The sequence below is a fragment of the Cryptomeria japonica genome, chromosome 10, assembly GCF_030272615.1.
Source record: "Cryptomeria japonica chromosome 10, Sugi_1.0, whole genome shotgun sequence".
Classification (NCBI taxonomy): Eukaryota; Viridiplantae; Streptophyta; class Pinopsida; order Cupressales; family Cupressaceae; genus Cryptomeria; species Cryptomeria japonica.
Window position 1 is genome coordinate 616,665,691 of NC_081414.1, and position 21,423 is coordinate 616,687,113.

Below are 21,423 nucleotides of genomic sequence, written 5' to 3' on the forward strand. Positions count from 1 at the left end.
TTTTTTGTTGCACTTGGAGTTGTTGTGCGAACATTTTCACCAATCTCTTGTTTGTAGTCTATTTTTTGGGCATCTTGCTCATTTGCAATAGTTTGGAGGGTTTGCCAATTTTTTCCTCAAAATCGTGACAACTATTCTTGGTGTGCCTCTGGTTACAGGGAGGGACAGTTCTCCAACATCAGGTTGGATTGTTGGTGTTGTTTTGGGTATCTCCAGAAGTTCTGCAGTTTTTGAGAGGGTTGGTGGCAGACTCATCTCAAGTGGCAAAGTCAGTGGCTGGCTCGTCTTCTGTTGCAGTGTGTTCGGAGAAGAAGGGGGCAACCTTCTCTGTTATTCCTCTTGGTAGTTAGAACGATGACCATTAAGGGAGGGTATTAGAATAATATCTTTCTCTTTGTGTTATTAATGGTCATTTAAGTTGTTTCTAATTTTGCCTCTAGTTAAAGAAACATCGTCTTGGTAACTCTATTTAAATGAGCTTTGTCTCCTTGATTTATTGAACAACATCGATTCTTTGAAATCCATATGCTTTTGTATCTGTATTATGAATTAGTATTTCAATTCTTTTCAATACATAAAACCACAAAAAACTCAAGAAACTAAACAACAAGAGACAAACTCCAAATTTCTTGTGGAAAACCCTTTTGGGTAAAAAACAATGGCATACAAGAACTTTTATTAGCAGAAATGGGCACCAACCTTGATTACAAATGTGAGCACCAACCCACAAAGAGTACAAATTCTTAGAGAGCACCAACTCTTTTCGAAGCACCAACTCCGAATGCTGAAGCACCACCTCCAGTCAGTGGAGGCAACACACCCAACTAAAACAGTACAAATTAGAACACAACACTATTCAACACCTCTTAATCTGCAGTCAAAAAGTGGCTCCAAAATAATCAAATATCATCTTCTCAAAGACTCTACAAGTCTGAACAAAAAACACACTACCTAGAATGGCAATGCTGCAATAGTAATATACACAACTCACCATGAAATCAACATGGATTGCATATTATCTGCCAAGTTATACTCAGAAATAAATAAAACTACTCTTAGAACACCGCTCTTGCCTTCCTTTTAACACATCAGGCACAGCCAACAACCACACCATTATCCAGTCATAGTTTTAATTGATTTAGCATATCTTTTTTAACACCAATTGCCCAAAAAGAGCCCGATAAATTCCCTTTTTCAGAATGATATCCTTAAAACATTAATACCTTTCAGAACATACTCTTTCAATAACATTGTTGTCATTTTATGACACCCTTGGTCCATCAGTGAGAGTCAATCAGAGATATGTTCCATGGACCAGCGCTGCCCTAGTCGATCAAAGAGAAAGACAGTGGAGCTATGAAGTGTGAAGTGTTGTTTTACTTGGAGGAAGTTCCTTCCTTAGCCTTTTCTTTCTTCCCAGGAACTCCAAAACCCCGAGGTTCCGAAGTTCCCTTTGCTTCCTTTTCTTTCATGTTCCCTGAAACTCTGGAACCCCGAGGTTCCGAAGTTCCTTCTCTTTGCCTTCTCTTCTTTTCTTCTTCGGAACCTCGAGGTTCCGAAGTTCCTCCCTTTCCTTCCCCCTCCTCTTTTGTTCTTTGGAACTACGGAACCTCGAGGTTCCGAAGTTCCTTTCCCTTTCCTTTCCCGGAACTCCGGAACCTCGAGGTTCCGAAGTTCTTTCCTTAGCCTTCCCTTTCTTTTCTCCAGAACTTCGGAACCTCGAGGTTCCAAAGTTCTTCCCTTTGGCCTTTTCCTTTCCCGGAACTTCGGAACCCCGAGGTTCCGAAGTTCCTTTAGTAGGTCTTGCCTTTTCCTTTCCTTGCCTTCTCTCTGAAGTTCCCCGGATCTTCGGAACCTCGAGGTTCCGAAGTTCCTTGCTGCCTCTCCTTTTTCCTTCCCGGAACTCCGGAATACTGAGGTTCCGAAGTTCTTTCCTTGTCTTCCCCACTTTGGGAACCCGAGTTTTCGAAGTCCTCGGACTTCGTTTCGGCTTGCAACACTTTCGAATGGTATGATCAGCACTCAATTTTAAATGCTCCGACGACTTTTGTGACTTGTGCACCTTCTTTTGTGGAGCTACAAGGGTGCATTTAATGATTTTGGCAGGATTTCCATCAAGAGAGGTACAAGGCCATGCTTGTTGTGGTGACTTATGTCATATCTGCATGCTCTGACTTTGTAATGTTAGTCAATCCACCCTTCTCAGGGTTGCATTTTAAGGGTATGGCTAGGTTGCTTGCATGTACAGAAAGTCAGGTGCATGCACTTCCCTGCATTCCCAGACTGACATTTCCCTGCACACACAAGGGTCATGATCACTCTTGTAACCAATTTTCTATATTCTACGCTCTTTCACTTCTCTTGTATTTATCTTGCATTTTTGCAACTGTAAGTTTGGCCATTAGCCTTTGAAGGAATTGAAATTGCTATTTTTGCCTTCCTTCAACTTATGTATGTTGTGCATGTTTCGTTACCTTCATCATAGGTGTGTGTTTTGTGGCTCTTCTCTCATATATGCTGTGTTAATTTATTTTTGAGTGTGACTTGTGGGAATCCTTCTCCCCTTTTGACATTCAGCGAATTCTAACTTCCATACATGCATTGGGGTCATTCATACACCTGAAGTTTGTGCATCCCCTGGGTATCCCAGTTGATTCTTTGTGTCATTTTGGGTAGGGAGAGAAACAATCTCTTATCTTGGTGTATCACCTCCTTTCATTTTAAGCATTTCCCTCTTCCCTTTTCCTCTGCAAGTTGTTAGGATAGGCTTAGGAGTAAGTTTTGAAGTGTTGAGTTGGTTCAACACTTGCACCTAGATTGAGAAGGAAGCCGGCCTTCTCTGGAGATTCAACCCACTTGCGCAAGGTCCCACACTTCGGGGTTGTTTCCATGTTTCACAAGGTTGCTGAGTTTATAGCTCAGCAAGGGTGCAAGCTTTTGTGATAACAGTTTTTAGCTTGCCCGGTGGGACTTCCTTTTGGTTTTTATGCTGAGGATTCAGTGCTGTTCTTAGTGTTTCAGCCTTTAGAGGTAGTCATCTTTCAAGCACTTGGCGACTCTGCTGGAAAGTCCAATTCTTGTTCATGCCAAGTTCCTAACTCTGGAACCTCGGAACCCCCAGGTTCCCAAGTCATCGCAACTCCGGAACTCCGGAATCCCTAGGTTCCGAAGTGCCTAAGTCCAGAACCTCGAGGTTCTGAGGTCTCTGCTCACAGGTCCACCGTTTTTCACGACTTGTTGCTGATTTCATGCTCATAATTCATACAAGGGCGTCTTCTAGAGGTAGTTTCCAGTTCGAAGAACTCTCATCTTCAGGCACTAGAAGGCAGAGAGGTAGACCTTCATTATCACCAGTTAGGGAGGTCAAGGTTGTAAACGCTCCATCTCCCAGGTCTCATTCTACCCCTCCATTTACAAGACCATTACTGTCAAGGGATCCCACCACTCATATCAATAGACCATTGTTTCACATGGCAAGAAATCAGGTTTTTGTTATCTTCAATGGGGGGAGCCCCCTTATTTTGACTCAATGGGGGGAGTCCCCTTATTTTGACTCAATGAAATGATATCCCAGTGGCTGCATTAAAGAGTATACCATACTTCACTGGTGAAACAACTACTACCCTCGTCGAGCACATTTACGACATTGCAAACATCTGCTCCGTCCATAATCACTCAGGATGATGTTGCTATTAGACTCTTAGCCACATCTTTGAAAGACAAAGCTTTGCAGTGGTATAGAAGGTTGTCGTCTAGCCCCATTCACAATTGGGATGAATTGGGGGAGAGGTTGTGCAATCATTTCGAAGACAAAAGTAATCACCTATCACTCGTGGAGCAGTTGACTATGATCAAGAGGGCACCTCATGAGTTCATGGGAGATTTCAATTTCAGATTCCATAAGACATGGAATAGAATTCCTGCTCTAGTGAAGCCATCTCCAAATCATGCCTTCTTGTATTATCTTAGAGCTCTCAACAACAATATAGCTGTTATGATACAATTAATGGGTGGAGCCTCTTTACCAGGTGCATACGACATAACCATAAGGCCAGAAAGCTATTTGATACAGGCTGGGAAGATAGCTCCAAGGTCCCCAATGCCTCTCTTCCCAGAAGCTCCTACTCAACAACCCACCTTGGCTCCTGTCCCCATGGCGCTCGCAGGTCAACCATCCGCATCCTCTACATCCTCCAATGAGCTCCATGAAGTCAAGGCTCTATTGCAAAACTTTAGCAATGAGCTGGTGACACTAAAGAGGCAACAAGCCCAACATAGCAGACCTTATCAAGCACAAAATCAGAACTATTAGCAGAATAGGCCACCCTTTCAAGGGCAAAACCAATGGAGCAACGCCAGGCCTTTGAATAGTGTGAACCCCACAGCTGCAAGCAACTCAAAAGCAATGGTTCCAATGCAAAACAACCTCGCCCAGGAGCAGGATTGGTGTCAACCATGCAATCAGCCACACAACCAAGGTGCATGCCAAAGTGGAGCGTTTGTCCAAACTTTAGTTGTGCAGGATGAGCCAATCACCTTTGGCCAGCAAGAGGACGCAAATCAGCCTAGTGTTGGCACTCAGGCTTACTTGTAGGGTGATTCTACCTTTGTCAATTGGCAGGAGGCAGAATTCTGTGGTTTGAATCAAACAAATGGTGAATCTATGCTGCAACATACAATGTCAAAGAAGAGAGCCATGGAAGCTGCCTCACCTTCAACATCAGCCCAAGCTCCAACGCCCAATGTAGCTGTCCATGATACAAGCCAAAATACCATGCAAGGGAGCAAGAGGTAGGAGGAGGCCTAGGTCGCCCAAAGAGCAAAGGCAGACCTTGTAGCCTCAAAGGGGCCTCTAAAATCAGCTGGTGTTCCTTTCAACATAGTTGATTAGATGAAGAAGGCCAACCTCAATGTCACTATGTGGGAGGCCCTTTCCATCTCATCTAAAAGGGATTTGCTTAAGGAGGCACTGAAGGACGTCGACCAGTCAGGTGATGAGGCAATAGTCAACAGAAAGGCAGTCTCCACCAGTTTGTTGCAACCCATGGAGGAGGAAGAATCAAGCAAGATCAGCAAGCCTCTCCCCTTCTATCTCTCTTTAATCATAAGAGATAACTTAGTTTACAACTGCATGATAGATTCAGGAGCTAGTAGCTTAGTCATGCCTAAGAAGGTAGTTGATCTTCTTGGCATAGAATATGAACCTGTGACTAAAGGGGTGGTCCAATTAGATTGCACTTCTATTAAGACAATAGGGGTTGTTAAAAACTTGAAGTTAACCTTGCATGCATGCCCTGGTTGCACTGTCTTGCAAGATGTATCAATCATCGACCTCCCTGCCTTCTTTGCCATCTGCCTATCTAGAGACTTCACCGCCAAGATAGGTGGATACTTGTCTTCTGATTGGTCCCACATGCTATTTTGAACAAGGTATGGTACCAAGGTTACCATAAGGGCAGAGCCCATTGCACAAAACCACATTGAGCCCTACACCCCCAACCCTATAAACATGAATTGCACTTTGCACGAAGAGGGGGAGGAGTGTAATGTCCGTGAGGCTGCTACTCTTTTGCAAGAGGTCCTTGATTGTGTGCTGGATGAATGGGCCAATGCTTTTCAGTTTGATCCATTAGCTGAGACTGAAGAGACTGGGCTTGGCACCTACTGTATCCATGAAGAGGATACTCCTATCCCTAACCTCATTAAGGCACAAGGAGACTCAGAGGGGTTATGGAGCATGTTTTTTGATGGTTCAAGATACAAGAATGGTGCAGGTGCTGGTGTGATGCTTGTTTCTCTTGAGCAAGAGAGATATTTCTTCTCTTTTAGGCTTCAGTTTGGTTGCACCAACAATGTCGTTAAGTATGAAGCCTTGATCCAAGGCCTCCAACTTGCACAAAGCAGAAAGATCAGATCTTTGCAAGTATTTGGAGATAGTTAGTATATCAAAGAACAACCTACTCAAATCATACAAACATATGGTTTGGGATTTGATTGAAGGATTCGAGGCTTTCAATATCCAGAGCATCCCTAGAAGTGAGAACAAGCATTGTGATAGGCTTGCAGCGGTTGGTGCTCAATTCGACATACCAGTGCATGTTGCAAGTGAGAAGGAACAACACATCAGGCTTGTTGTGAGGCTTGCTGTCCCAAACAATCAGGTAAATTGGCAAGTGTTCAAAAGTGTTTAGTAGATTGTCAACTTCTTGCAAAATGAAGCAGAATTTTCTGCTAAAAATCAGCCTAAGCTACAAGACCAGTATGGAGATCAAATCACGCAGCTCAACTCCAACAAGCTGCCCAAAGGTCTAGTTACCTTGGAAGGCATTTTCAACTCAGATGATCAGTTGAAGAAGAGGATGAACTTGGCTGCAAAGCACAAGCAAACTTAGGGGTTGGTGCCTATAAACATTGTAAAAGAAGAAATATAAAAGCATTATTTTGCTGTGGTTTTCTCCCGTAAGGGTTTCCACGTATTCTACTTGTGTTCATATTAGGTAGATCGGATATGAATGTTGGTATGCAATGAATATGTTAATGTGATAAGTTTATACTTGTGATTGAAGTTGAAAAAGTTTAAATTCATTGTTATACTAATTCACTCCCCCCCTCTTAGTATAACCGTGTGCTCTTCACGGAGATTGTAGAGTCCTGTAAGAATTTTGTTGTGGGGTGGCGGAGTGAGGATCCGACTTGTAGCTGCAGAGGACTGGCGTAAAGATGGCCCGGAGAGGAAATGCTAGAGGTGGTGGAGCGCGTGGAAATGTAGACCCTGTTGTGATGGAAATTTTGAGAGGAATTGCAGCTCGATTGGAAGCTGTTGAAATGGACCAGAGAAGAGGTCAACATGTTGGAGATGTGAGTGATGACGAGGAAGAAGAGGTGGCGGGAGGAGTAAATCCACCGGTGATCGATCCGAAAGAAGAGAGATTTCTAAGAGCCTTGACAAGAGTGAATACCAGACCACATTTTAACCCACCGGATTATGATGGCAAGTTAGATTCAGATGAATTGCTCGATTGGATTACGGAGATGGAAAAGTATTTTGAATTTGAGAGCACAGCTGAAGAGAAGAAAGTGAAATATGCTTGCACCAAGTTGAAAGGACATGCGTCTCTTTGGTGGGAACATTTGTAGGTAGATAGATAGAGGAGAGGTAAAAAAAGATTAAATCTTGGGAGCAGATGGTTAACAAGTTGAAATCAAAGATCTTGCCTACCGATTATCAAGTGAATTTGTTCTGGGAGTTGCAGAACCTGAAGCAGAAGGAATCTAGTGTGAAGGAATATACTGAAGCATTCGACAAGTTGGATATCAGATCCGGACACACTAATGATGAGATTGAATAAGTCACTAGATACTTGAATGGGTTGCAGATGTCTATACAGTTTGAACTCAGTCTAATCAAGTTGCAGAGTGTTGAGGAAGCTTACCAATATGCCCTGAAGGCGGAGGAGAAGTTGAATAAAAGACATGAGCAGAAGCAAAGAGGCAAAGGTGGAAGATTTCAGGGAGGAAGGACCTATACAGGAGGAAGAGGACTTTGTGCAGATCAAAACAAAGATAAGGAAGCTAGCAGAGATGATAGTTCATATCGGAGGGATGACAAAAATTATTACTGGAGAAGAGAACATGATGGTTACTGGAATGAGGGTTATGGAAAGGAAGACAGAAGACGGGATAAGAAAATGTTTAGAGGAACTTGCTTTAAGTGCGGAGAAGAAGGACATCATGCTTTTGAATGTAAGAAGGCAGAGATCAATGGAAGAGCAGCATGGGTGGAAGAAGAACCTACTGGATCAGCTAATAGACTTGAAGATGGAGAATTATTGATGATGAGGAGAGCATTATGCCACACCAGAGACAACCAAGAACCTTTGCAGAGGAAGAATTTATTCAAGACAAGATGTAAAGTAGTTGGTAAGTGTTGTAAAGTTATAATTGATAGTGGTAGTTCAGATAACCTTGTTTCAGAATATCCTCTCTCTCCCAAGTAGCATCCTCAACCGGCAAATCTTTCCACTTCACCAAATATTCCTTGATGACTCTGTTCCTCAACCTACGCTCCTTGGAATCAATGATTGCCTTAGGTACTAATATCAATTTCCCCTCTTCATCAAAAGGAGGCAGCACTGTAGAAGGTACAACATGATGTCCTATTGCCTTTTTAAGGTGTGATACATGAAAAACGTTATGTACCTTTGCATTTGCCGATAGCTCAAGCTCATAGGCCACCTCTCCAACTCTCCTAACAATCCTGAATGGCCCATAATAGCGCGCCTTGATCTTCTTCGCACCACTCTTCTTGAGTGTGGATTGCTTGTATGGCTGCAACATCAAATATACCATGTCACCTACATCAAATGACCGCTCAACTTGCTTCTGATCTGCGTATTGTTTTTGCTGATTTTGTGCCTTCTATATGTTCTCCTTCAATGATCTCACAATGTCTTGACTCTCTTGAAGAAGATCCCTAGCACTCGGCACTCTGCTATCACTCAACAAAAGATCCAAGAAGTTGGGTGCATCGTACCCATACAAGGCCATGAATTGTGTCATTTGGATGGACATGTGGTAAGTAGTATTATAACAATACTCACATAGGTGCAACCACTTAACCCATGTCCTCTGTTGTCCGACTATGTAGTTCCGGAGGTAACCTTCCACCCATTTGTTCACATTCTCTGTCTGACCATCAGTTTGCGGATGGTAGCTCATACTGGGAGTAAGCTCGGTACCACTAAGTCTGAATAGCTCTTGCCAAAAATGACTCATAAATCTGCTGTCCCTGTCACTGACTATGCTCCGAGGCAACCCATGGAGTTTGAAAACCTCTCGGAAAAATAAATCTGCCACTTTCACTACTGAATAAGTAGCTGAGAGCGGAAAGAAGTGGGCAAACTTCGTAAGCCGATCAACAACCACATAGATACAATCACTGTCATGGACTCTAGGCAATCCTGTAATGAAATCCATCGATAGGCATTCCCACTTCTTGTAAGGAATGGGCAGTGGCTGGAGAAGTCCTGCTGGATAAGTATGTTCCTGCTTGTTCTGCTGATAAATAGGACACTCCCTAACATACTGAAGACCATCAGACTTGAGCCCTTTCCAAGTAAACCGTTCCCTGACCTGTCTATATGTTTTATAGTAACCTGGATGTCTGGCCATGGGAGAATCATGCAAGGCTCTCAAAATCTCGTTCTTCATCTCTGATCTTGGTACAAGGAAAATTCTCCCTTTGTAAATGATAAGATCATTCACAATGGAATACCTGCTATCCTGCGCTGTACCATTCATAATGCTAGAGGCCCATGAATCCTTAGCATATTCTGCTGAAATCAAATGTCTCCAATCCTTAGTAATCTCAATCATAGCATTCAAATGTGGCCTGCGAGACAATGCATCAGCAACAACATTATTCTTCCTTTTGACATAGGTGATGTCAAAGTCATACGCTTGCAGTTTACTAACCCACTTCTGTTGGCGGTCATTCAAATCACGTTGCACAAGGAAGTGTCTCAAACTGTTATGGTCCGTTTTGATACTGAATTTAGAGCCCACCAAGTACTGCCTGAACTTGGCCAATGCATGCATAATGGCCAACATCTCCTTATCATATATGCTATAAGTCCGCTCAGGCCCTCTCAATTTTTGGCTCTCAAAAGCAATAGATTGCTTGTCCTGCATGAGAACTGCACCAATACCCTCTCCTGATGCATCACATTGAAGCTCAAAGGGTCTAGAGAAATCTAGGACAGCCAACACTGGACATGTGGTCAACAACTGTTTGAACTTTTCAAAACACTGCTGTGCCTGATTAGTCCAAACGAAAGCCCCCTTCTTTGTCAAGTCTGTCAATGGTGCTGCCTGCTGAGAAAAGCCCTTGAGGAAGCGTCTGTAGAAACCACAATCTTATGAATCCTCTACGCTGTGTAAGGTTCTCAGGAGTAGGCCATTCTATAATGGCTTGAACCTTATCGAGATCCATTTGCACCCCCTCAACACTAATAATGTGGCCAAGGTATAGCAATTCTGTCAATCCCAAAGCACACTTGGACTCCTTAGCATACAAGGACTCCTCTAAAATACTCAATACCTCATCCAAATGTACTAAGTGCTCCTGCCATGTCCTGCTATAAATCAAAATATCATCAAAGAACACAAGGACATATTTCCTCAACTAGCACTGGAAAACCTTGTTCATGGTGGACTGGAAAGTAGTTGGCGCATTGGTCAACCCAAAGGGCATGACCAAGAACTGAAAGTGTCCAAAATGGCATCGAAAAACTGTCTTTTCTATGTCTTGCTCCCTTACCCGAATTTGATGATATCCTAATCTCAATTCAATTTTCGAGAAATAGCAAGCTCCATGCAACTCATCAATCAGCTCATCAATGCACAGAATAGGGTATCGGTTCTTGATGGTTCTCTTATTCAAAGCCTTGTAATCTATGCACATCCAAAGAGTACCATCCTTCTTTTTAACCAACACCACTGATGAAGCAAAAGGAGACTTACTTGGACGTATATGGCCCATGTCCAACAACTCCTTGATGGTCTTCTCAATTTCATCTTTCATCTTTTGGATGCCTATATGGTGTAATCATGATGGGTTTGGCACCCTCCTCAAGCTCAATGATATGCTCAATGCTCCTATCAGAAGGCCTACCTGGTGGAAGAGCACTAAACACCTTGGGGTGTTTAGTTAACAAGCTTTGAATATCAGGTGCATACTCGACCTTCTGCTGCTCTGTTTGTGTAGGCATTATTCTATAAGCTGCTGCCCACTCTAGCTGATCATGGCGAATTAGTCTCTCCATTCTCCTAAAAGATATCATTTGCAAGCTCATGTCTGTGATTGCTTTGAGCACATGCTTCCTTCCATTCGCCTCAAATTGCAGCTCCATATGTTTTACATTGAGTGTGAGCTCCTCAATTGCATGGATCCAAGTCATCCCAAGTACCACCTCCATATCTCCCATATTAACTACATAGAAATCAGCCTTGAATTCATAGTCACTCAAACGCATAGGGAGATCAGTAATCATCTTATTACAAGTGAGGGCAAAACCATCAGCAACTCTAACACGAACCCCCTCAAATTCCTGTGTCTGGATCCCACGTCTAGCTACCAACTTCTCATCAATGAAGTTGTGTGTTGCTCTTGTATCAAAGAGAGTGATGAATTGCTGCCCTGCTATGATTCCCGTCATTTGGAAAGAACCTTCACGATGCAAGGAAGTGATGCACATGGTAGTCCTCTTCCCTTCTGACTCTGTTTTTGATACTTCTGAGGCTTTTTCAGATTCTATATCCTCATGATCAGTCTGCTGGTCTGAAAAATCAGAATTATCCTCATGCTCATAAACCCATTCCATCTTCTTTGCCTTGGCCTTGGGTCTCATGGGACACTCATGTTCAGGTGTATAGGGTGGTTTACACCAAAAACAAAATTCATTTAAACTTTCTTGATTTCTACCCATTGGAAACATGTTTTTTAAATCTGACTTCTCTTTCTTCTTGTGAGGGAATTTACTATCTTTGTTGGAAGAAAATTTAGATGGAAACTTACTTCTAGGTGCTGCCAGCTCCATACTTTGTGCTTTCTTCATGGCTTCCAACAATGTAGGTGGGTCGAATGCCTTAACCCAACCTCTCAAAGGCTCCAATAATCCCTCTATGAATAGTATGACCAACCTCCTTTTTGAAATGCTAGGCACCATCTCTGCAAGTCTCTGAAATTCTCGAATATATGTCTCCAAACTACCAACCTGTTTCAATTGTGCCAATTCCTTGAAGTACATCTTTGGGTCCTTGCGATCGAACCTCTCTATCAACCTGTTAGTGAACTTAGCATAGGTGGTGATGTGATTGTGGCCAAGTGTAACTAATCCATGATACCACCATTCATGAGCAACACCCTCCAAATGCAATGTGGTGAACCTGATAGCATCCTCTTCGGGCATCGGCCTGAGTGACAAATAGTTATCCAACTTTTGCACCCATGCTCTCACTGTACTTTTGTCACTCCCATCAAAGTAAGGCATGGTGATCTTCCCTAAGGTATGCTGATAGTCAGTTCATGCCGGAGTGTGGTAATCATTCCTCCCATCGTTCCTCCTACTCCTTTGGTTCATGAACTGGTCGAAAGACCACATATCTCTCAAGTCGGGAGGCAAGGTAGTATACTCCAAATATGCTTGCCGAGCTTCATCCGCATATGGTACAGGGGCAGCAACTTGCGGTTGTTCTTCACGTGGAGTGAAGTTGGGAAAAAGTGGTCTTGTGACGGATCCTCTAGTGTAGGCATCACGCTGATTGGTTGTTCTATCTCTTCCTTCTACTTCATTGCGGCTACCACTCTCACTGTCTTCCCCTGAATTATTTGTTTGCTGATGTTCAAGTTGCTAATTATGATGTGTTTGTTCCATTCTTCCTAGCAACCGTGACATAATGTCGATCATGGTATCGAACTTTCGTTCGATTCTTGCATCCTTGTCATCCTCGGCCATATTCGGGACTGCCTTATTTCTTTCTTTCTCTCTCAACGCCTTTGAAAAAGTGTCAACTTCAGGTACCTGTGGAATGTGATATTGTTGCCTTCGCTGTTCCTTATTGTAGCACCTTATTTCTCTTTCACTCATCAATCACAAGATGGCAGGATCTTAGCTCTGATACCACTGAAATATCCCCTGTAGTGATAATGACTGAAGATACAAGGAATATTTATGAACAAGTGTCTTTTCCACCTGCTGATACCAAGTTTTGGTCTCGCTGATATGTTGTCTCAGAATTTCAGTTTGACAAGGAAACCATTTAACACATGTTTTGACTGATTTTAGCTACTAACAAGGACTAGAATTGATTGAATAATTATCAAGAATGAATAAACAACTTCCTAGAGATGTAATATATCAGATTAGGCTCTCAAACATGGATAAACTACTAACTGACATTATGACAAACAGTTGTCATACATCCTCAGAAAAGGTTATGTATAAGATGCAACCAATACTCCTTCAATCTTTATTCATATGATAACCCCATGTGACATTACAATGACAGTGATATTGACTGATATCAATTGACCATTTTCAAACTTCTGAAGACAAATGACAGTCTTATGCACACAAAACTGAGAATTACAATGAAGTTTATTTGCAAATGAACCTGGGATAAGGCACCTTGAAGAAGCAAGCGATATCATGAGTGAGGGAGTCTCCAATGTGCCAATTCAACCTTCTGCACAAATCGCCCCTGCTGCTGCAACTGAAGTCTGATACAATGATGATTTGGTAGCTGCAAGTCCTCTATTTACCTTAAAAAATAATTGCCCTTCCTCCACAATTAGAGCGCTGTCCTTAATGATGGATTTGGAAGCCAAATTGAAGAGATATAATCAAAATCGATGGTTCACAGCTGATGGGTACGATTCTGATTTAGACTGATAGAACCCTGATTCCTTCACAATATCTCTTTAAAATGTCACAAGATGAATCGCCTTGGGCCTCCAAAAATATCGCTATTCCCTAATTTGGTGTTTGATGTCTCAAAGATGAAGAATGAACAAAATCGTGGGTATGGGGTTGAGAGTTCGATTTTGTTGCAGACCTGAGATAAGAATAGTGAACTCACAATTTACCCCAAAGCTCCTCCAATAGGATCGGATACCCTCTCCAATCAAAATTGATATGTAAAAAGCCCTCAATCTGAAAATCTGAATGTGTTGATGGGCTCATTCATCAAGGAAATAAAGCAACTCGATAAGCACACATAGGAAGACTGAATTGTCCCCCTCTCTAACAGCAACCCCTCAGAAGATCTCTCACCTCCTCAGTTATGCTAACCATCAGGAGTTTTCGTTCCCAAATGATTATCTGCAGAAAACCCCTTGGCTCCACAAGTTTACACAAGAAGAGATATTCAACAACTGATGCCCAACAATGAATCACCTTACTCTATTTATTCTTTTCATATCCAATCATGTGATTCCTTCTAGAAGATTCTCTTCTTATCCTGTAGGTACACTTTATTATTATTTTATTACACATTAATTTAAACTTTTAAAATACTATTATATCATAATTAAAGTGCACACGTCTCGCAATATGTGTAATCTCCTTATTGCGCTGTAGAATCAAGTATACATGAAATGTGAAGCCATGAATCACTGCAAATCGACCCCCTAATCACTCCTCTTGGCCTACGAGGGTCAGGTGATAGGCCAATCCCGTGAATATCTGAGGTCTAAGGAGAAGGGGACATTACAATGAATTCCTCTTCATTTCAGCCCTGTCAAGCAATGTTCCCACGGATAGCGACACCCGCTGATTGATAGTGGAGCTTCTAGACACATCATTGACTATTGGGAGCATCTTTCAGATTTGGTGGAGAGGGAGTCTAACCTCCAAGTGATTATTGGAGATGATGCACGCTATTCCGTGAGAGGGTTCGGTGCTACTTCTCTCAACCTTGATTCTGGAATCTCTCTCCACCTCAGTGATGTCTTGTCTATACCGAGAATCAGGAGGAATCTCATCTCCATTTCAGCATTGGAGGATAAAGGTTATCAAGTAGCATTTTCAGAAGGAAGAGTCCTTGCATGGCCAAAGAAATCCAACATCAAATTTGCTTGTGTGATTGAGAATTGGTATGAAAGCTTGTACAAGCTCTCCACTCGTCCAGTTCAAGCTCTCCTTCATGACTCCTCCAGTTCAAGCGAGCTATGGCATAGAAGACTTGGACATCTTCACTTTCAGGCTCTTCCAACATTAGAGAAGATGGTTAAAGGTATGCCTAAACTCAGTCATGTTCATGATGACACATGTAAAGAATGTGCTATGGGTAAATACATTAATAGTCCATTTCATAGTAGTGAGAGTAGGTCTAAAGAAATATTAGCTCTTGTACATTCTGATTTATGTGGACCTATGTCTATTGCATCCCCAAGTGGATTTCTGTATTATGTAACCTTTATAGATTACTTCTCTAGGAAAACTTGGATTTATTTCTTAAGGTCCAAAGAGTCTGATGAAGTCCTAGGGAGATTCAAAGAGTTTAAGGCCCTAGTAGAAAACTTATGTGGGAAAAGAATTAAAGTGTTAAGGTCTGACAATGGAGGTGAATACACCTCGGGTAGCTTTCATGATTTTTGTATTGAGGCAGGGATCAAGAGGGAGTTCTATGCCACTTACAACCCTCAGCAAAATGGGGTTGCAGAAAGAAAGAATAGATCTATTGTTGAAGCTGCAAAAGCCATGATTCATGATCAGGGTCTTCAGACTTTCCTATGGGCAGAAGCTTCTAGAACAACTGTGTACATTCAAAATAGATGTTCTCATCGGATATTGCAAAATGTGACACTAGAAGAAGCCTTTTCAGGGATCAAGCCTGATATCAGTCACTTGAGGATCTTTGGATGTCCAGTATATGTAAATGTGCCTAAAGACAAGAGGACCAAGTTGGAACCTTCTGGCAAGAAAGGGATATTTGTGGGCTACAGTGAACCCTCTAAAGCCTACAAAATCAACATTCCAGGACAAAGGTATATTGAGGTTAGCAGAGATGTCACATTTGAGGAAGATGTTGCATTCAGAAAATCCAAGGGCTCATGCGTGGAGATAGATGATGAAGTCCATCCTCAAGACATGGATACTGATCATGATCCTGAGATTCAGAGGGAGTCTTTAGAACTTGAAGTACACGATGATCCAGTTGAGCCTATGGATCCTACTGATGGGCCTAGAGATATTGTTGTAACTCGGAAGAGACCTCTTTGGGCAAGGAACACTATGTAGGAGGTAGAACAGTTCATGGCTCCTAGAGGTACATTTAGAGAAAGTAAAAGACCTCATAAATTCTCTAGCTATGTTGCATTGATGTGTAATCTTATTGAGACTGAGCCTACCAGTGTTGAGGAAGCCTCAAATCAGCAAGTATGGAAAGATGCTATGGATGAAAAATATCAATCTATCCTTAAGAATGATGTTTGGGATATTGTGCCAAGACCTAAGGGCAAGTCAGTTGTATCTTCCAAGTTGCTATTCAAGATCAAGCATGCAGTTGATGGAAGCATTGAGAAATACAAGGCTAGATTTGTGGCTTGTGGTTTCTCTCAGAAAGAAGGGATAGATTGTGAAGAAACATTTGCTCCAGTTGCTCGATGTACTTCCATCAGGACCATCATAGCCATTGCAATAGCTAAGGGATGGAAGCTACATTAGATGGATGTGAAGACAACTTTTCTCAATGTTGTAATTGAGGAAGAGGTCTACATTGAGCAACCTGAGGGTTTCATGATTCATGGGAAAGAGTCTCATGTATGCAAACTGAAGAAAGCCTTATATGGCCTTAAGCAGGCTCCTCGTGCATGGTATGAAAGAATTGACAGATACTTGACAGGTTTGCGCTTCTGCAAGAATGATGCTGATCCGAATCTTTACTTCAAGGTATTCAATGGTGACATGTTGATCTTGGTACTATATGTTGATGACCTATTTGTTACAGGGGAAGATCATCTCATCCATAGGTGTAAGGAGTTGACTTCAGAATTTGAGATGAAAGACTTAGGACTCATGCACTTCTTTCTAGGTTTGGAAGTATGGCAGAGGCCTAATGAGATTATACTAAGTCAAGGGAAATACACCATTGATATCTTGAAGAGGTTTGGAATGATAGATTGCAAGTCTATGCCTACTCCGATGGAAACTAACCTAAAGAAATTAAGGGAAGTTGCAACTAGTTCAGATCTTGTGGATCCTACTATGTACAGGGAGTTGATTGGATCCTTGATGTATCTAGTTAACACTAGACCAAACTTTTTCTATGCTGTGAGTGCACTTAGTCAGTTCATGTGTGAAACGAGACATATACATCTAGTTGCAGCCAATCATATCTTGAGATACTTGCGTGGCACAGTTGGATATGGCTTGAAATACTCTTCTAGTGTGAACCTGAGCTTAGAAGGCTATTCTAATTTTGATTGGGCAGGATGTGTTATTGATCGGAAGAGCACCTCTGGTTGTTGCTTTAGTTTGGGTTCTGCTATGATTTCCTAGTGCAGCAGGAAGCAGTCTTCAGTAGCACTGAGCACCGCAAAGGCAAAATACATTGTAGCATTTGTGGCAACTCGTGAAGCAGTGTGGCTTCGGAAGCTCCTTGCAGGATTGTTCGGACAATCGTTGGAGCCTACTACTATTCATTGTGATAACCAAAGCTGTGTGAAGCTTTCGATTAATCTAGTGTTCCATGACAAATTAAAACATGTTGAGATTCAGTACCACTACATCAGAGATATGGTACAGAGGATTGCTGTTTAGTTGAGATACATTTGCACTGAGGGGAAGATGACAAACATTCTCACCAAGCACCTTGCCAAAGTGAAGTTTGTGCATTTTCAAGACAAGCTTGGATTTGTGGAGGATGAAGCCCTTGCTGAGAGGGAGTCTTAGCATCAGTGATTTCTTGAGATGTATCATAATGCATTCTTCTTTGCAAGAGAAGTTTGAGGTGCAAGCTCTTGTTAATGCATTCTTCTCTGCAAGAGAAGTTTGAGGTGAAAGCCCTTGTTCCACCCTTTGCGAGTAGGTATGGTGGATCCACCCTCTGCGAGTAGGTATGGTGGATGTCATGGAAGAAATTCCATGATCTAGCACTTGTGTTTATTCACCCTCTGGGAGTAGCTATGGTGAACGTCATGTTGAGATGACGACATCACGATTGCGTGATGGGCACTTGTGTTCATTTGTTTTCCATTCATGGGTGTAGCCATGATGGACCCACCCTCTGGGAGTAGCCATGATGGTTGTCACTATGTGACTCAGATCTTGAGAAGGTCTCCTCCCTAGCTAAGAGGGAGTGTTGATATTATAGCTAGGTCGGATCCCTTCTTGGGCCGACCTAGCATGTTTATGTGACTAATTGGCCTTTGGCCTTAGTCACGCCCTATATGGAATATGTAACTTGTAACGTGTGAGATTGAAAGCATTATATCATTATTTGTTATTTATTAAGGCCAACCAATTGTGAATAGGTGCCTGGCCGACATGTTATAATAAGTGTCTACCTCCTATATAAAGGAGATAAGTTGTCATTCAAGAACATACAATCAGCGAATACAATCATACACACAGCGAATACATTCTCCTTCAGCAGTGATCAGCATACCATCTACAGTCAGCGGATATCTCCTAAGTACAGCGAATGCACTTCTATGCATAGCGAACTACATTCCAAGGTCAGCGAACTTTGTTCTAGGGTCAGCGAACCTGAATCAAGGTGCAGCGAACTTCCTTGAGACAGCGAATGTCCTCCTTGATCTGTAAATTGTGTTATTGATCAGCATTCATATTGCAGATAAGTTCTTATACTGCTGTGCATACCTTGCTTTTCTGAGTGCTTCAAGTGTTGAAGTACAATTGTAAAGACTCATACTGATTTGTCTAATAAAGATCTGAAATTAGTTGCTAGGTTTTTCACCTCCAAGAGGGAGGTTTTCCCAGGGTATTTTGGAGTTCCTTGTGTGCAATGTTTTAGTTCTCTGTTATTGCTATCTATATTTGACAGTCTGATCTAAAATTAACAGACTGTAATGGAGTGCATCAAACATCAAGAATTGCATACTTCTATTATAATGCTTTTGGATCATTGGCATCTTTTATTTTCATTAAAACGCATCAGGTGGGTTTTATTTCAAATACTGTCATAGTTTTTTATTTACATTAAGTACCCCAAAAGTGTATTAATCTCACATATAGATGCAAAAACATCCGTCAATAAAAACTAGAAGCATTTAATTTGACATGTTCGTCACTTGAATGCATAAAAAACAAAAAAATCATTTTTATTTCAAGATTAGTATGTTAATATTCTTAGTAAATATATATAAAAACAAAAAAGTATTTCTACATTGTTTTAAATATAGAATATAATAAAATTGTAGTATAATAATAGATTAGAAATAATATTATTAATAATGAGGGATTACATAAAATCCACTTTTTTCTTAAGAACAAATATAAAATAAAAATATAATGATACGATAATATAATAATAATAATGTAGTTTTAAAAGATTTTTTTTACTTTGTCAAGAGTTTAATAGAAATATAAAAATATATTAACAAGAATATATTAAAACATAATAATATAATCATATTTTAATAATAATTTACAATTAATTACAATATCATAATATAATGATTTAATATTGATTATAATATAATAATATTTTAAGTGGAATAATGAACAAAAAGGATATCTGTCTGTGTACTTCACCTATATTCTTCTAAAGATAGTTATGCTAGTTTTTATCAATGCACAATTTTTTTTTAATAATAATGAATTTAATTTTGGAGTTGTCCACAAACCTTTGTTTTGCAGAATATACTTGGCAAGGAAACAGGCCAAGACATTGTAGAAGAGTACATGCTAAGAAGATCCTCTAGAAGGAATCTCAATTTAGACATGGTTCCAAAGGAGGATATACAAGTCTATATGAAGCCCCCTGCGGAGGGATTCTGGTCTGGTGGAAACAAAAAAGTAACAAAGAGTGTAGCTGTTCAGAAGGAAATGAAAGCACCAACAGAAAATTCAGATGTAAAGGATTCTGCAAATGGCAAAGTGAATGCTGTCAAGAAAAAGAAAGGGTCTAGAGCTATTTCTATAGCAGAAGCTGCAAAAGGCTCTGTTGTTCTCCAACCTGGGAAACCTTGTGATTGCCAAGCTCGTAGGCACAAACTTGTCACAAATTGTCTTTCTTGTGGTAAGATTATTTGTGAACAGGCTGGAGAAGGTCCTTGCAGCTTTTGTGGTGCTCTTGTGTTACGTGAGGGATCTAATTATGCAGGTCTTGATAATGTTGCATTCCAGTTATCCGAAGCAGAATCCAAGGCAGAGGCTTTTAAAAATAGGCTTGTGGAGTATGATCGTAATTCAGCTGAGCGGACATCTGTGATTGATGACCAAAGTGATTATTATGAATATGAAGGGAACACTTGGATATCAGAAGAGGTATGACTCACTATTGGAGATTGAAAGTCCATAGGCAGGTTGATAGAATAATTAGTTTTGAATTACATTCTAAAGTTATAAATTCTATGGCAGGAAAAGAAGCTCTTACAGAAGAAGCAGGAGGAAATCGAAGAAGCCAAACAAGCTAATCGAAACAAAGTGGTTGTCACCTTTGATCTAGTTGGTCGTAAGGTCATTTACTTCCTTTGAATTCTTTGGAACTTCAATTATTTCTTAGTTGTTGATTACAAAATTAGCGTTACTTAATTTCAAATCAATAATGAGAGGACTTACACAGCAAGAGGACTTTACTTCTGGAACATATGGTTATATAATAACATTTTGGCATTTTGCATAAAATTTAAAGCTTGTATCAAAGAGTTTAATTTGTATAAAATAAATTAATTATCTTAATTTACTGGTAAGCATATTCTGAGATGCTATGTGATGGAAGAGTTCATATAATTTGTATCAAGAATTTAACCTACATAAAAAAATTAATTATCTCAATTTACTGGTAAGCATATTCTGATATGCTATGTGATGGAATACTTCATATTTACATTATATAAACAATTAGTATCTGAATAGTTGTTTGGTTATTCATATTTTTTAGGTTGTGATGACTGATCAAGTAGCAGCAGAGCTTGAGACACAGAACAGCATACTGCGGCCTACTTTTGTGACTGAAGATAGAGCTAGCAATCGTATAAAATCAAATCCACATATAAGAGAACAACCAGTATTTATAGATGCTTCTGGAGCAGGGAACTCTCGCAGAGACAAGAAGGTGCTCGGATCTCACACTGGTCTTTTGTATGAGATAAGTGGAAGAGTGCAGCATGATGATCCATTAGTGGGAACACTTTCCCCAGGTGGAATTAAATTAACAGAAATATCTGTCAATGCTCCTTGGCAAGGACCAAAAGTCAGGATGCAATCTTTTGGGGAACTTGAAAACAATGAATGTTCGGTTGATGTTTGACAAAGTCTACTAAACCAAGTCAAGTTCAACAAGAAGTTTTGCTTGCAGAATTTTCTTGCAAACAGCATGTGTCACCTAACATTCCTTATTCAAGATTAATAAATGTTTCTGTCAATAATGTAAATCTTTGAATACATGTGAAGTGGTAACCAAATTCAAGCTTGATTTTATATCAAACACAGGTATGAGCCTTTTGTTGTCTATCCTTTATTGTCATTTGAAATTTGTTTGCTGCTCAAAAGCTATTGTAACTTCATTGATAGAATGATGTGCGCATACATGCTAGTTGTGCTTAACCCGATGAACATTGAAGACAGATGAGGCATGATATGGTTGACTCAGAACTCTTATCAAAGTAAAATATTTAAACTTGTTTGGTTATTAAGACTTCCAACAGAAACCTAATTGTCAAAAAATTGTTATAAA

At 40.7% G+C, this 21,423-nt stretch overlaps 1 protein-coding gene across 1 annotated transcript in view; it reads left to right on the forward strand.

Annotated features, from left to right (window-relative positions):
- LOC131029958 (uncharacterized) overlaps positions 1–21,198 on the forward strand; it is a 59,830-nt gene extending 38,632 nt beyond the window's left edge. The window contains exons 2-4 of the mRNA XM_057960644.2: positions 19,383–20,012; positions 20,106–20,204; positions 20,629–21,198. Of these exons, the coding sequence (XP_057816627.1) occupies positions 19,383–20,012; positions 20,106–20,204; positions 20,629–20,997 (1,098 nt within the window). The 3' untranslated portion in view covers positions 20,998–21,198. The remainder of the gene's footprint in view (positions 1–19,382; positions 20,013–20,105; positions 20,205–20,628) is intronic.
- The last annotated feature ends 225 nt before the right edge of the window (positions 21,199–21,423 follow it).